At 38.3% G+C, this 16,100-nt stretch overlaps 1 protein-coding gene across 4 annotated transcripts in view; it reads left to right on the top strand.

Annotated features, from left to right (window-relative positions):
• Nucleotides 1-16,100, top strand: part of ENAH (ENAH actin regulator) — a 99,886-nt gene that overhangs the window by 55,493 nt on the left and 28,293 nt on the right. For all 4 annotated transcript variants that reach the window (XM_059830055.1, XM_059830060.1, XM_059830068.1 and 1 more), the window contains exon 4: nt 6,292-6,376. In XM_059830055.1, the coding sequence (XP_059686038.1) occupies nt 6,292-6,376 (85 nt within the window). The remainder of the gene's footprint in view (nt 1-6,291; nt 6,377-16,100) is intronic.

A 16,100-nucleotide genomic window follows, 5' to 3' on the forward strand; every position in this document is an offset into this window, starting at 1 on the left:
CAGCTGCATAACTGATGTGCTGTCCTTTCCCTTACAGCAAAGATAATTCATTAAATCCTTGCTGATGATAGGGGAATGTACTTAATTCATATCATAGATTGAATAATTTACTATCTTTTGGAAATGAAAACTCAAACAAAAACTGGGGTTGCCTAATTGGAATACGTGTAGAGACTGTAGGAGACTGAAATGAAAAACATGTATGTAGGGTTGGGATTTCAAATGCTTCTTCTCATACTGTTGTGCTTCACATCATGCTAAAACTTGTTTTGAGAGAAAATTGTTCTACTGCAATGAAGTAATTATGCTATACCTGTACTCTTGGCAAGCTGCTGGAGCAGGCTGTCAGCACTCCCTGTCAGAATAGGAGTAACATGATGTGGTATTATTACCTGTGTTGTCAGAAGTTGGATAATATCTCTATTTTTGCTAGTAAGTTTTCTCTTTTTCCTTTTAAATGTGGGATTGATTACAGAAATTTTTTGTCGTTACTAGATTCTATAATAGCTAATCCTGATTAACTAATCCTGGTTTATATGCCAAAATATTGACCTAAAGGAAGTTCTAATTGTTTAGTGGATGAAACAGTTCCATTTTAGTTGCACGTAAGATTATTGAAAGCATCATCAGTGTTAGTTGTGGTATTTGGAAGTGAAGGGAGAGTTGCTAAGTTTTCAGAGTTGTACTCCCTTTTAAGGGATGCCTGTGTGGTGTTTCTGATTTCTGTGGTTCTTCTGGATTAGTGTTGTGTCAGGTGAAAGCATTCAAGTTTGGGCAACCCAAAAAATTCCATTAAAATTTGGTAGTTGGTCTAAACTGCATGGCAAACATACATAGAAGTATGTTAATTTTGTGGATAAAGTTTTGTTTAATAAACTTTGGGGAATGTTATTTTATTTTCCTCTTGAGGGTTCATATTGTTGTCTTAAATATTACCAGTAGAAGTTGTAGCTATATTAAATCTGCTGCCTTTCAGAAACAGGGTGTTATCATAGAATCATGAGCATAATTGTGGAAATACAGCCTTGTTAGAAAGGCTCATTTCTTTAGTATTATATACAAAAAGTGAGAGTCATCATCTATAACGTTGCTATTTAAACAAATTTTGACAGAACTGGGCAGAAAAAAAGTAATAAATATCCTGCAGTAGATGGTATTGATATATTTAACTTTTGATACTTGCTTTTTAAAGATTGTGATATTGTAGTTTCATTAAGCAACCGTAGTACTCTACTGTTGCAGCTTTGTCTCTGTCTCCCCTGCACAAAAGGACATCAGAGAGGGAAACCACAAGCCTGCTCGAGGTCACCCAGCAAGCTAGCGCTGAGCCAAGCCTAGCACCCAGGTTAGCAGCACTCTGTTTCCAAGGCTCTGCTGGCATTGATAGGAGGCTTATCTCTACTTACCTTCGAATGTATTTTAATGAATAGTTTTGTTATTCTTGGCCCCTTTTATTACCTTGATCAGGTAAAAATGCTTGTGAAGTGAACCAGAAAGCATTTACTTTCAATATAGAAAATGCAACATAGTTATCGCTCTGCTAAAATACATCAGTGATGAGTAAATCAACTCAGCTGTAGGTACTTATAAAATGGTACCTGTGTATGAGGAAATAGATATTTAAAGGAAAGATAAGGCTTAGCTGGAAGGTGGTTCATCAAATATAAGTACTAGAGAATAGTTTTGTCACTTGTTAATGCCCTGGGTTTGGACCATCATAGTCTCGTTATAAATCTGTAATACAAGTGGTGCTGTTTTGCTACTGCTGAAGGCTAGTTAGCAAGTTTCCCCAGACTTTGTTCTGTAACGTCCTAGAGCGGGGCAGGTTCCGAATGGGAGGAGAAGGAGCTAGAGACAAGTGAAAGAGGTTACTTCACCACAATAATTTTTCTTATTACTTCCTAGTACAGATCTCTGAAGAAGCCTGCTTTCCATTCATTCAGAAAACCTTTAAGCATTTGGTAAAATGCGGTGGTTTCTTTTCTTTTTTTTTTAAATTCTTATGTTCTACAACAGAAATACATCTTTTTGCTCTGGTTTTGAACTCTTGCCTGGGGTGTGTTCTTTGCTTACTAGGTGTACTCAAACTGTCCTTAATGAAAATCTTTCTAAAGATTATAATTAGTATACTTATCTTTATAGCATATGCCTATATAAATTAACTTGCTGTCTGCTTTCAATCCATTCTTCCTTTGAAAAGTCAGTCACACTTTGATTTGAATATCAGACTGTATAATTGGAATGTTGCTTAGTTTTGGCACTAACATACTGAGAAATGAAAGAGTGGGCATTCTTAATTACCGAGTTGTTTATATAAAACTGTTTCTCTGGGGGAAAAATTGAGATCTTCACCTCAAACTAAAATTCTCATGTGTAATAGTTGACCGACTTTTTCTAAAGGTACTAGATTTTTGAAAAATTATATTTTGTCTTTTAATGCTCTACTCCGAACAGTACAGTAATTGCAGGAGTGGGTTTTTTTGTGTGTGTTTTGGCTTCCTTGAACCCTAGGACGTGCGGAGTTCTGAGGAAGACTTCATGTGAGCTGACTGCCAGTGGTCCCCCAATAAACACTTAATCTATCCTTATGTTACCAGCTCCCAAGCAAGCCTGTCCGGCCAAATGAAAATACACATTGCAGCTCATTGTATAACCTGTAGTATATGTGTTGTTCCAATCTTGAATGGTAGATACTTGGGGTTTTTTAGGGCTATTACCTCATAGAGATGTGATGTCTTCAGTGTCAGCCAGGTGCTATGTCAACACTGCTAGCATAAGGCAGGTGACATTAAAAAAGAGGTTTGAAATGCCGAAGCAGACAATGTAACTGCAAAGACTGAAGGAACTGATGAACTGAAAGGCATTTAGAGAGGAGAAACCATGTGTTTCCATCTCCAGCTTGCTAGTTATACTTTCATAGGGTTGTGCAACTGGAATTAGTTCAGCTCTGGAATGGACACACAGAGGTAAGAAGTCAGTTGGAGGTGAAAATGAAGCTAAGGAGTTTGATAAACTGCAACTCCGGTTGTGGTTTAAAAAGGTGATGTTGGGGATGCTTAATTTGGCTCAAGCAGCCCCCAGCAGTCTGATGTCATTCTCAGGGCTACGCCAGCATAGTTGTCTGTGTGGCTGTGTGAAGAACCAGAACCGGCCCTGATCGAGCTGGTGAAAACACTTCTTGCAGGCTTTTTCCCCTGGGATTTTTAATGCGTTGGATTTCCAGTCCATCTCTCACTACGCAATTGCCTGAACTGTCATAGAGGAAGGGTGAAGCAAAGGTGAGAATGAGCTGAAAAACAGAAAGCATTTAAACTGAAAGGGCTGCTGAACAAATTAGTATGAAATTATATCCTCTGTCTGTCAGAGTGCGCCGCAGAGTGCACCATCTGTGCTTTCTTTAGAAAAAGAAAGGTGTTAGGTTTTCCTCAAAACTCGGAATGAATAGACCATTCAGCCTCATCTCTTACTTGGCTTGTACCGGTCTCTGAAGGCAAAGTGATCCTGCAGAAGGATCAGACTTTTTTTCCAGGCAGTGAATATCTGTGAATATTTTTCGGGGGGGTTGATGTTTCTGAAGTATCTTGAAGTGTTCAAAAGCCTCTGAGAGCTTTTTATTAGCTAACTCCTGCTTATTTATTTATTATACAATCTGTCCTGCTATCCAGACAGTTGTATTTTAGCAATGAAGTGGTGGTCTTGGCTTGCTGTGGTAAGTTAATTTTGTAGGATAAAACATGCTTTTCCACCTGGTATGTACCTTTAACTTGCCAGTATCTGTTAGCATGGTGGTTATTAAGAGTCTCTGCGTGCAGAGAGGTATTTGTCAGAGAACAGGCCAAATGACTTGGTAGCTGAACTTTCCTTTCTTGAAAGCCTTTGGTATACTCAGGTTGCATTTTCCTATGGCAAAAATGTATAAGAAATACTAGAACAATCATGTTAATTGTTAGCAGGTGATTGGTTTTGGCTCTCTTGCATGTATAGCTATGAAAGAAGCACATAACTTACTGGAGTAGTCTGGCCACTGGCTTGGCTTGCTGATGGTTGTGTTCTGCAGAATTTACAGACAACGTGATTTTCTGATGGAGTGTGCTCTAGAAGGAAGTTTGAGACTATGAGAACAGGTTTTCTGGTAGCTAGGCTGGTTTGAAGAGCCAGTGCAAGTGAAGCTAGATGGTTGGTTCCAGTGGCGCTAGTGAAAGACAGAGCTGGGGGCACTGGCAGAAGGCTCGTAGAGTGGCAGTGCAAACTCAGCTACTGCAGCATGATAATACCTTGTTCAAAAGACCATTAAATACTCTTAACGATTAAATGGTTGGAAGTGTGAGGTTTTAATTTCTACTGTATTTTCAGTACAACATAGTCCCACTTGGCAAATGGCCACAGTATGACCGTTCCTTTTTATTTTTGTTCTTTGTTATTAATTTTTAGGTCGATGTGTTTCATACTGCGAAACGGCAGATCTGAGGGAAAGGAGTACATTAGATGTGGCAAGCGGTAGTGGTATATAGCACCTTTAAGCCGCAACACAGCTGCTGCTGGATTGTGTTTACTTCTGAAAGTCCATGAAAGGCTGCAGCATGGTGCAGACAGCAAACAGCCCAGCTGCTTCCCCGGCTGCTTGGGAGCTGCGGTCATGGCTTAATGGGCATAAAAGCCTGCCTACCACCTGTGATGCAGGGGAGATGACGGAGGAGGACGTGTGACTTTGGAAGTTTGAAAGCAGAAGAGTTTTCCAGATGAGCGATATGACAGATGTTTCTGCTTACTTATAACTTAATTATCATTGCAGTCAAATCTTTTGTATTAAAAATAATATAGATTTATATCTTGTGGGTATCTCTTGGAGATACTCCAAGCAAAAATAGTACATCCAGGGCAACATCATGTGCTTAGATATGAGGACCTAATACTTCTTGAAAAGAGTAAACAAGGAAGACACAACCCCGTAGTACCCTTCCTGCTTTTATCTTCTAGAACTAAGTTCTTACATTACTTTTTAAACTGTAGGGTACAGTAGCTAGTACATGCTTCTATAATTCTCAGGATTCGTTGTCTTTATGAGCACAGTGTGACCACTGTGCTGTTTTGAGTAAATGAACCTTTATGTATCGCCTTTAAACAGGGCACTCATTTGCTGAGTCTGAGGCAGATTACCTGTCCTTGATGTCTCAATATATCACACATGATCTCTTAGTGTTTTTGGCTGACATTCACAAGTTCAGGTGGCAAACAACTTCTACATTTTCGTATTTGAGATGGGGGAGATCTCATTACAGCTTCATCACTCTAACTAGTTCGGTGGAATATCAGCAAGAAATTACGGTTTTGCTTTGGGACCTTTTCAGAACTGGTTACGTTTTAATTGTTTTTAATTCTGCTTGCTTATAAATTCCATAATCGTAAGGGTAGCTATGGTCTAAATAATTTCCTGGTTTACTGCCCATTTTTACAGAAACAATGCATTAATGATCTACTGTATTCCATTCCACACTTCTTCATCCTTCACTTCTGTTAATTCTTTTTAAATAATTCTGTGCTGTAAATACAATAGTGAGGGAAGTGGAAAAGCCTCTTTGTATTTAGAAGATAGATCGAGCATATATAATTATTTGAAATATGTGTGATTCAGAATTGCCCATCAGTAAAAGTCGAAGATGAATTTGCACGTCCTTCCTTTTGCATTTCTTGCTTATCAGAATGCACAGTTTGTACATTCGCTATATGCCTCTGTTCCTTTGGATACAATACTTACCTGTCCACAAAGGAAGGTCTTTGCTCCAAGTTGACAAGCCAAAATCCGAGTATATTTTGGTCTGACCCATAGAAACGTACTTTTATCTTCCTTCTCTCGATATGGTGATAAGCTTCTGATGTTTTTTCTCCTGTTCTTCTCCCCCCACCCCCTTTCCAGTGTTCTATTTAGGTGAGTGTTTTAATTTTTTGAGCCTTTTCTGTGCCTCCAAGAGTATTTGTGCATTGTTTTAAGAAAATCTCAGACTTGGAGTGCTTTTCAAAGCTTTTGTCAAGTTCCATCATATATAAAATTTATTTTGCATTTCTGTGAAACCTTTTCATCCATGTGAAATAAATCCATTCTGCAAATATGTAAGGTAACATTTGTTGCAGTTTTTATTTGCTGTATTATGTTGTTGAGCTTGTCTGGCTTAAAAAGCAGAAGTAAACAGTTCCTATAATGTCATGTGATGGCTGGCCTTTTTCCTTGATTTTGTGCCTTTTTTGCAAAGTAAAAGTTCAGATCATTAATTTATGGTCTGTCTTCCCTTTTAGGTCCTACATTGCCTCGACAGAATTCGCAGCTTCCGTCTCAAGTACAAAATGGTCCATCACAAGAAGAATTGGAAATCCAGAGAAGGTACGGTATTATAAGTGAACAGCTGTTCAATTAAAGAAGGTAATAACTCGTCACTAATGATGAGAAATTAAATGTCAAGAACTTATAATTACTCGCTTGCATTAGGGCAGCATCCGTATGGTTGCAGTTTTCAGTAGTGCAGCTTTCTTGTGTAAAAACTTTGGTTGTATCTAGGTCCCATGTTTGTGATCTCCACCCATTCAACCAAAGCCGTTGCTATGGCCTGTCGTGGAAGAGTTGTGGGTCAGATGGGAAGCCTTGGAAGATTTCACTGCAGTCATTTTCAGCCAGACTGACTAAGTTTCCAGTGACTGTTGTGTCTTCAGTTTTTGACATAGGTGTATAAATAAGAAAGCAGCAAGCAAGGAAGGAAGTTTTAACCTTTTAGAAGTAGAGAATTAAATCATCATGGAGAATGACATTTTTTGTTCCTGGATGTAGATGCACTAGATCAAAATACTGTATTGAAAAGCTTGTTCACCTTTATACTATATTAGTTCTTTAGCAAAGAAACCTTCATTTTCTGCTTTTAGTGTATAAATTTATGGAGCCTTTAGTAGTTTAACTTTCAGCTGTAGTAATACTGGTTATATCTGTGCTGCCCTCAGGGAGTAGTCCCTGTTCCTCTCAGCACTTGGCACTCCTCCAAGCTAAGCTGTTCCCTTCAATGAAAAGCCACTGTACCCTGTCCCATGCCCTGTGGGATATTTTTCAGACCCGTAGCATTTTTAACATATGGGGTTTTTTCAGTGCCTTTTAATAATCACTAGATATCACGTGCCAAGTTCTGGGAACAAACTTTCTAGTTTGCCATATTCCTGCTTTTGGTGCATGGCAATACGGGTTAGTGCTGTAGGTTGAGTGTCTGGGATATGGGTACATGAAATGGCAAAGTCTTGTAGGATAGTGCTATTTCAGTCTGGGTTAAATGAAAACAGCAAGACCTTGGGCTGTCTCAAGCATACTGCCTGTGGTGCAGTCCTGGATTATTTTACCATCAAAATACTCCCAGGAGATTAGCTGTTCCCTTCCAGAAGGGATGCTGGGAGCGATTTAGGTCACATGCAGTACAGATGCAGGATTCTTGAATAAATAGGAAGTGGTCTAGTTTGATGGTGTAAATGCACTTAATAGCTTTCAGTGGTAACTGGAAGAATATTTTAACATGTTGGGTCTAGTTGGCACTGAAGTCTTTTCCATTTTGACATTTTGCATTTAGTTTGTTTATGCCAAGGTGAGCAGAATCAGATTGCTAATTTGGGAATAATTCATATTATAGATTTGATAAACTAGCTATACGTGTTGAACAAAGCTTTGACATCAAAACTGGTCATGCTTATCCATTTCTTTTCTGCAGTATGTTCTTAAATCTGAGCAGGGATCGCTTTATCTGAAAGTCTCCTTGTTTAAAAACAAATAGCAAGAAGCTTATTACAAGTCTGTCTGTTCGTGTTTACATGCAAATCTGCTGTCATGATAAAGGTCTTTTATGTCACTTCTTTTGACAGACTTTTAAAAAGCTTTTTTCTTTCGATATTTTTTCCTGTTCTACAGAAATGGCTTTTCATATTTTTACTTCCTTTCTGTTCTTTTAGAAGGCTGTATTAATTGAAATTTAAAAAGCTGAAATACTTTTCAGAGAAGCATTGTAGATAGATGTCTCTTCAGAAAAAAGTGCTGCCCCATGTTAAGAGCTCCGCAAGTCTCTCTTGAAATTTTTTGTGTGTAGAGGGCATATTGTTAGATGGCATTCTTATGGCTTCACTTTCTTACTTGATCAGTGTGCTCTACTTGTTTTCATCTAATATAATGTCCTCTTTGAAGTCTGGTCCTGGTTTTGATTTGTTTTTCCCCTAAAAAAGGATCGAGAACTGGAATGAGTGTTTACTCATGCTGCTAGCCAGATTGTCTGTGGAAAGACTATTGCTGTTGTGTCATTAAGCCTAAGAAGAAAATGTAATATTGTTAAAACATTTCACAGATGCTTTTCTGGTCTCTTTACTACTGTGACTATATGGTTATAATACAGTTCAATTATCTCTAAGCTACAGCTTCTCTTCTGTGGTAAGTGTCTTTCAGCTTGCAGACTGTAATAACAATAGTCTTACTACCATAATGTAGAGAGTAGTAAATAGTTGGGAAGAAAAGGTTTAGGTATCTATTACTTTTCATATACCTACAAGTGACATTTCCAGTCTCAGTAAAGGCAGCGTGGGCAGGATTGAATTCTGTGGGGAGCAGTAAGACTACAGGAAATGCAAGAGAAGGGAATAAATGTTACTGTGTAGGAAGGAACCGGGGGTTTGTGACGGATCAGTAGAAGGGCAGGCTTTGCTAAGTCTATTGCTCGTGAAATGTGTGTCTGTGGGGTGGCGATTTTGTTTAAGATGTAGCTTGATAATAGTTGGCTTTAAGTGCTGGTCTCATATCCCTCCCCTTAAGTGTACCTGTGGATTCAGTAGGGTTTGACCGACTCCCATGTTAAGTTCAGGAAAATATTTTTTAAATTACTCTAAGCCTGAGGAAAAAAATCTGCTTACATAAAAATTAAAGTTGAAAAGGGGACCCTGTGGAGGTGATCTAGTCCAACCCTCTCCTCAAAGCAGGACTAATTTCAAAGTTAAATTATGTGGCTTGTAGCTTCAGGGTTTTCCTAGGCACAAGTAGAAACATTTCCTCAGAAATATTTTGCCAAAGGAGTGACTGGTGAAGAATGGCATATTAAAGAGAGGTCTTCAACTGATCTGATGTTTTCCCTCACTTTTATAACCAGTGTTCAAGAATCTTGGGGAAGTTGGGAACTGATGAATTAAATTAGATCATTGGCAACAAAAGTGTATTATTTTGGTTCAAAGATTTTTCTCTATTTTAGAAAGGATTTAGATGCCTTACAATTTGAGTAAAAGTGCTAAAGTAATAATACTACTTTGTTTATTTTGCTGCAGAGCTTGTTACTTGAATATCTGCATTGTATACTGTGCGGTGATGACAATCTGTAAAGCCACTAGGACCAGATGTGCGTTCTAAAACACTGACGTTTTTATGAGGCCAAGATTACGCATACGGTGGTCAATGAAATAATTTTGCCTGGTGAATTGATAACTTTGTTACTTTCCTTTGAGAAACCTTAACACATGGTGTATGTTTTCCCTGTCAGGGAGTACTTGAAGATAACTCTAATTTTCCTTGACTTGCACTCATTTAAGTACAGTGATAACAAGCTTTAAAACACTCCAGCTTCCATTTTTTCATCCTCAAAAATGAAGGGATTTTTTGTTATATGGGTTGTTTTTCATTTTGTCAGTGGTAGTCAGGCAGTGTTTATAAATTCCACTGATTGTTTGATAGTGAGCCAACTTCAATTGACATACGTATTTGTTAATAACTTCAGAGTTACTTAATGTCAAATACCATTTTAAAAAAAGAGATTAGTTCATGGCATGCCTCTGTGTGCTACTCGTGCATGTAAATTTACCTTCTCTTCCAGCCATGATAAATATATTGTCAGGAATATGAGTCACTGAGTTGGTATCTAATATGACACTCGGGAATTTAATGAGTTAATGTTTATAAATAACTTCAAAATCATCACTGCTTCATAAATAAAGAGACCAAGAACACCTGAAACAGAGGAAGTGTATAGATTGTAAGGGATAATGAAGGTATACAAGCCGCCTGCCGTCCTTCAGGGACGTAATGGACCAAAACTTGACCGACTTCTGTCGTAAGTACTCAAAAATGTTACAAGTTCACATAAACACAACAGTGGAATATTAGGGGGGTTTGTAATTGTTAAATACTTCAAGTTTGCTTACAATTCTAGTTTGTATCATGGATTGGAGTGATACTGTTAAAACTTGGTGTGTGACTGTGCTAGAAAAGTAGGTTTCTTATTACCAATAGACATAAAGGAGTGCTTTTTACTTTACAGATTGAAAGTATTTTTTCTGAGATTTTGCTAATCTTAATTTTTAACTACGGTAAAAGAATTTATATTTTTTTCCCTGTAAATTAGTAATTATTACATCTATAATTCCTGAGCTGTTTTGAAAACGTGTGGAAATACTGAAAGAAAAAAACCCTGCATCCTACAGTTCAGTAGCAATGCAGCTATAACAATTTAAAGAAAGGAAAGTTTGCCTGTCACTTTCTGTCCCTGGTAGCCTGGTTTCTACCGATTTCCCACAGCCCATGACCTTTCTCTAGTTAGTGGCCAGATGTACTGTTTCCAGTTTTCCTTTGCTTTTGAAGTTGTGCCATGTATCCGTCAGCTTATTTTGAGGAAGCAGGATTTCTTTAAAGGTATATGGATTGATTAGATGATCTCAGATTAGAACTATTTGCTTAGTTACAGGCATATGAATATAATATAGTAGGTGGCTTTTTGATTTAGGGTATGAGAATGGTCCATAGGATACTGTCATATGATTGTATTGCGTGCTGTGTGTGTTACAAAATCTGCATGAAGTTTGCATCCCGGAGACATGGTGTAGATGGAATCAAAGGGGGTTTTTTAATGCCTAAACTAAGGGTTTCCAGCAGATCAAAGTTACATCAGTGTGAACTTGAAAAAGTTGAGCTTGCTGAGGTAGTTTCATGGGACAGCCTGCAGCCATTTGGATCTTTCCAGCCTCTGCATTGCATAGTAGGATGGGAGACAAAAAGAGACAGAAGCAAAAAGACCCATTGGTCAGTGTTGTTTATCTCATCCTAAAGACTTCATTTCTTTTTTCTTGTCCTCGAAGTTTCTGGAAAACAGAGTTCTGGTATAATAATGACTTTTTTTAGTGCCTCTCATTCGCACTCCATTCACAGTTTCTTCCCATTCACAGTAAAGTTTTCCTTAGTTCTGTCAAGTTTAGCTTTCAGAGACTTAGTAACTGGCTTTATGGAGAGGTACTGGGTGCCGTCTGGTTACAGTACTGAATAGCGATAGATGTTGGGTAACACTGACATGTTTAGCAGACTGAGAAGAGTGCTCTTCCATTAAGCAGTCTTTTGACTACATTGGCAAAATTGCTGTCTTAATTGCTGCGATTGAATATGGATGTTGCTTGAAGGATGATTCTGACAAGTATCCTAGTTAACACTTTGGAAAATGTCTCTTTGAAATCACCCTTTCTGCAAAAATTTCAGTTCTGTGGGTTTTTCCTGTTTAATGCAAAACATGAAATTGGGATTAGAAACTGTTCTACATTTTTCCAGATTTTTGGTTATTGTGGTTCCCTTTTATGCAATTAGTTCTGTCTCGGCCATACTCACTACGATACCCCTGAGAGGGAGTTGCCAATGGAAGTAGATAATACTTCTACTGAGATTCTTACTTTTTTTCTAAAATTTGATGTGCCCAGATGACTTCCTGCGATCTGGCTTCTGCCAGGTAAGTTCAAGTGTTCCGGTAGTTTACATAATAAGTTGAAAAGATCAAGGTGAGGAAAACTAGCCTTGATGAGGTTTGATCAAAGAGCATTAATAGAGCCCTTTCTCTATTAGAAATCCTGTATCTAATAACCTTGAGGTTTATAGTTGCCTCTTCATGCCTTTATCATGCTGGTTGGTTACCAGTTTTTGCTTGACTGATAAAACCTAGTTCTTTCTCTTATTTTCTTATTTGCAACTAATGTGATTTGAGCTTATAACATAAAAGCTTGTTGTTAGACCTTAAATCCCTTTTGATCAAGGAAATGAAAGCCTCTTAGTTTGACCTTGCTAATGTGAAAAGCTTTAGAACTACTTTTGAAGAAAATAATAATTAACCAGATAAAACATAGCACAGTAAACTATACCCAGATAAAATTTTCTTTCGCAAAAGAAGAAAGGCTGTTCCTGCGGAGTTCCTGGACTTCAGTAGAGCATTTGACAGATACCAAGAGGGGGAAGTTCCTAATTAAGGTGGAAGAGGGGAGGATTGCTGTGGAAGTGTGAGGAGCATAAGAACAGGCAGTTCCTCCTGCATCATTGGGAGCAATCAAATTTTATTTGGTGTTTTGCTGAACAAAATAAGTCCTTGCTGCTGATGCAAGTTGAGATGCATGAGTAGAAAGGAGAACAGGAGGAGTTGGATGGTGTTGCAGGTTTTGGTGATCAGAATGGAATGAGAAATAATACATGGCTGGTGTCCTGATTTTTGGACGCTTTGAGGGGGGAAAAAAACCCCAGCCTGTAGACCAAATATTGGTGTTCAGGATGTCTTCACACTAGTGTGCGGGCAAATCAAACCAACCGGGCAAGTGTTCCATGCGGTAGTGATCAGTCAGGGTAAAGCTGCTTGAATATTGGAGATAGCTGTAATGACCTCTAGATTTGCGTAGTGCTTCAAAGTCATGATATGGGTGGTAAATTAAAATGCCTTTATAATTTTGCATTAAATTAAGTTTGTATCAAAGAACACTTTACACTTAAAAAGACATAATTGAAACAGTCTTACCTTTCACTACTGTTTAAAGAACCAGAGGTCCTCCACTGTTGAAACTGGAAGTAGTTGTCAGTTCCAGAGCATATATATAAACTCACTTCACAAACCTCTTGCCTTTGAACAAACTTTGCAGATCTAAGTGTCTGTTTCTTGCTTATTTTATCAAGTTGACTAGCTCTTGTCTGGGTTTCTGTGAAACAACATGCAGTATGCTCAGGTAGAAGCTGTCTGGACTGTCTAGTACTTGAAAAACAATAAAGCTAACTTGGTAAGAATTTTAGTGAGAGCACATAGCAAGAGTTCAGCTCAGATGATGCAAAGTGAAGCTTATGCAACTGAGGGAGCCTAGGAAGATGCAGAGAGGTTAAATATTGATCACTTCTGCTGAGATTGTGTTATTGGTGCATCAAGTGTACTTTTTATTCATGAAGGCTCTCGGTCTCAGTGGAGGCTGCCTGTGTTTGATGGAAATATGCGATCTGTATTGACATGATTTGGACTGTATTTTCTCTTTGTAAATGAATTATGGAACTTGGGGGGTGGTGTGTGTTCATTCCATGGTACATAAGCATTAATGTGTATGTCTTGAGATCTGTATGGTCCCATAAACCTACTGAATACGTGAGAGTGAGCTGTGTGGTAATTGCTGAATTTTGGAATGATGAATAAATATTTTATATTAAAAATGGAAGTGCAAGTTTAATGTTGATACTCAGTTTTTGTTATTCGGGTAAGTTCCTGCAAACTTGAAGGGCCATAGCAGACACACCTTTTCCTTTTCTGAACTTGTGCAGAAGAAGATTAGAGGATTAAGCTGTTAAAACTCAAACTGGCAGCTAAGTTCAAAATAATGTTCAAGCACTTTTTTAGTTCTTTCTATGACCGGTTGTAACAGTGATAAAGTAGGTTGACTGTGTCTAGTTAAATCGATGCCCATAGAGTACATGCAGTTCCTTGCAGTCACAAGGTAGCTGCTCTTCTGTAGACGACAACGTGCTTCAGACGGAGCTGAGGTCACCCTGCATCTGGTGCTGGCGCCTCTAGCTCAGCTACACGTTCTGTAGCCTCTTTGCAGCCAGCTGCTCCATTTGTTGCAGTGACTCAGTGGTGGGAGGAGGAGAACCATCATGTGAGATGTATTCTAGTAGGTAGTGACTGTTGGATTAGATAATGGTATCTATGCCCGCATGCTGGGGCTTTCAGCATTTTAGAATAAAACTCCAAATGTTACTGTCTTGTTTATTGTTCCATAGATTGAGGCAGGGTTAGAGGAGCTGGTGTGAGAGCTCAGAGCAGCCCTGAAAGTCTAGGCATATAGAGACTCCAGGACTGGAATACTATGGACTTTTTCTTGTCAAGCTGGCTGGTCATTGCAATGCAGCTTTTTAAAGTTGTAACCATATTTTAATGGTTAAATGTATTTTAATGTTTATTTAATTGGTAAATGTAAGTTTAATGGCCAGATCACCAACAGTTTGAACAACTCCATTGGTTTGGGTTGATGAATCCAGGTTTTGATAATTAATTGTGGTTGGTATTATACACTTACCTTTAGAACTTTTGACATAGTAGCGTTATTCCTAGATTTCTTGTTTTATGTTGGGTTATAAAATTAACATTTTTTTAAAAAGCTAGTGAAGCATAGAATGAAAGATGCATGCATGGTTGAATACTTTTCTTATAATCATATCTGGTTTCTTATATAGAATGCCTTAATGGTAACTTTCAGAATAGATAAAGTGCAGAATGTATTACTGCAATGTTTTAAGCTAGCGATGGTCAATCTTCACGCTGCCTTTTGGGTGTCATCCTTGTGTCTGTCCTCCACTACGCCACGTTTGTTTGTTTTACAATAGGTAACAGCACAAGCAAGAAACTGTTCTTCAGAAAAAGCAAAAAAAAGATGTGGGACACAAATCTGAAAATCTCCCCTCAAGAGAGAATCTGTTTTATTGGGTTTTTTTAATTGGACTTTTTTTAGTGGCTCAAGTGATCGCTTTTGATGTCCTTTTCCAATACACTCATCCTATTAGTGACTTTTTTTCCCCCCATCCATGTTGTTCTATCTGTAAGCAGATGAAACAGGGATAGTATTCCTGTTGATCTTTCTGAGTGATTTGATGCCTTGCTTTGACACCAAGTTACTCAGCCAAGAAAGAATGGAATATGAAATTGGTGTGTTCATAAACGATGACTAACAGTTGTCAAATACTAGGTATTACCTGCCTGCAGCTGACCTCTTCACTCAATGCAGAAATTACTTCAGTCAGGTCTGTTCCTCAAGATATTTTGTTTTCTGCAGGCTTTGTCTTGGATCTTTGTTTTCTACAGTGAGTTTTAAGATCAAATATTTCAAACCAGTTTCTGTTCATCTTGGAATGTCTATCAGCTCAGTGCCTGTTGAATTTGGATGTGATACAAAGATGCTTCTGTCTGTACTGTTTATGGAAATACCTCTGTTTTTAATGTATCTGGCTCCATGACAAGAAGCCTTTCGGGTTTGTGGCTGAATTCTGTTATTCAGGTTGATATATGGTCTTCTCGGTGTGGTTTCCTATCATCTTTTTAGGAAAAAATTTAATGGCTTGATCTCATGTCCAAGAGCAAAGCAAGCCAGTGTTCGAATCCTGAAGATTTATGTGAACATAGAGAAAAACTTCCACCTGAGGAAACAAGGTGACCTGCCAGAGCAGACAGCTCTTTGCCTTCACAAAGTGTTTCAGCAATGGATTTGTTACATGTAGGTTTTTTCCTCTTGGTGCCCTTGTGACAACAGCTCTGGTTTTCTGACACAGTGAAAGTTGCTTAATGCTGAGGGATACTTTCTCTGGTGGAAGGAGACAGTCTTTCCATAAACTGAGACCCTTGCAGTAACTCTTCTGCAGATGACCAAGGTATGGGCTTAAACATGAAAAGCGTTCCAGAAAAAGACAGGTTCTCTCTGGCTATTAAGTCTGCTCTGACAGAGAATATTGTTTTAAACATTGAAGTTTCTTAATCTAATTGAGAACTTTGTCTTCCCTTCAACCCATGTGGTAATGGTCATATTTTAAGAAAATTGAGGCTTCAATTCTTCTGAATGACTATGTTGAAGTCCTTAGCAAAGGGACCAAAGGGTCACTGTCAGTCATTCACCTCCAGGAGCAGAAGCTAAAACAACGTATTTACGCACACCCACCCCCAACCCCCAAAATACAGATCTAAAGGTATTGAATAGTATTATTTTGGAATAGCTTCCTAGTTGCTGCGTTCTTTTGAATGCAGTGATGTTACTTGCTAGTAAAAGGCATGGTAGAAAGTGATCTTGGT

Source organism: Gavia stellata, chromosome 2 (genome assembly GCF_030936135.1).
Source record: "Gavia stellata isolate bGavSte3 chromosome 2, bGavSte3.hap2, whole genome shotgun sequence".
Lineage (NCBI taxonomy): Eukaryota > Metazoa > Chordata > Aves > Gaviiformes > Gaviidae > Gavia > Gavia stellata.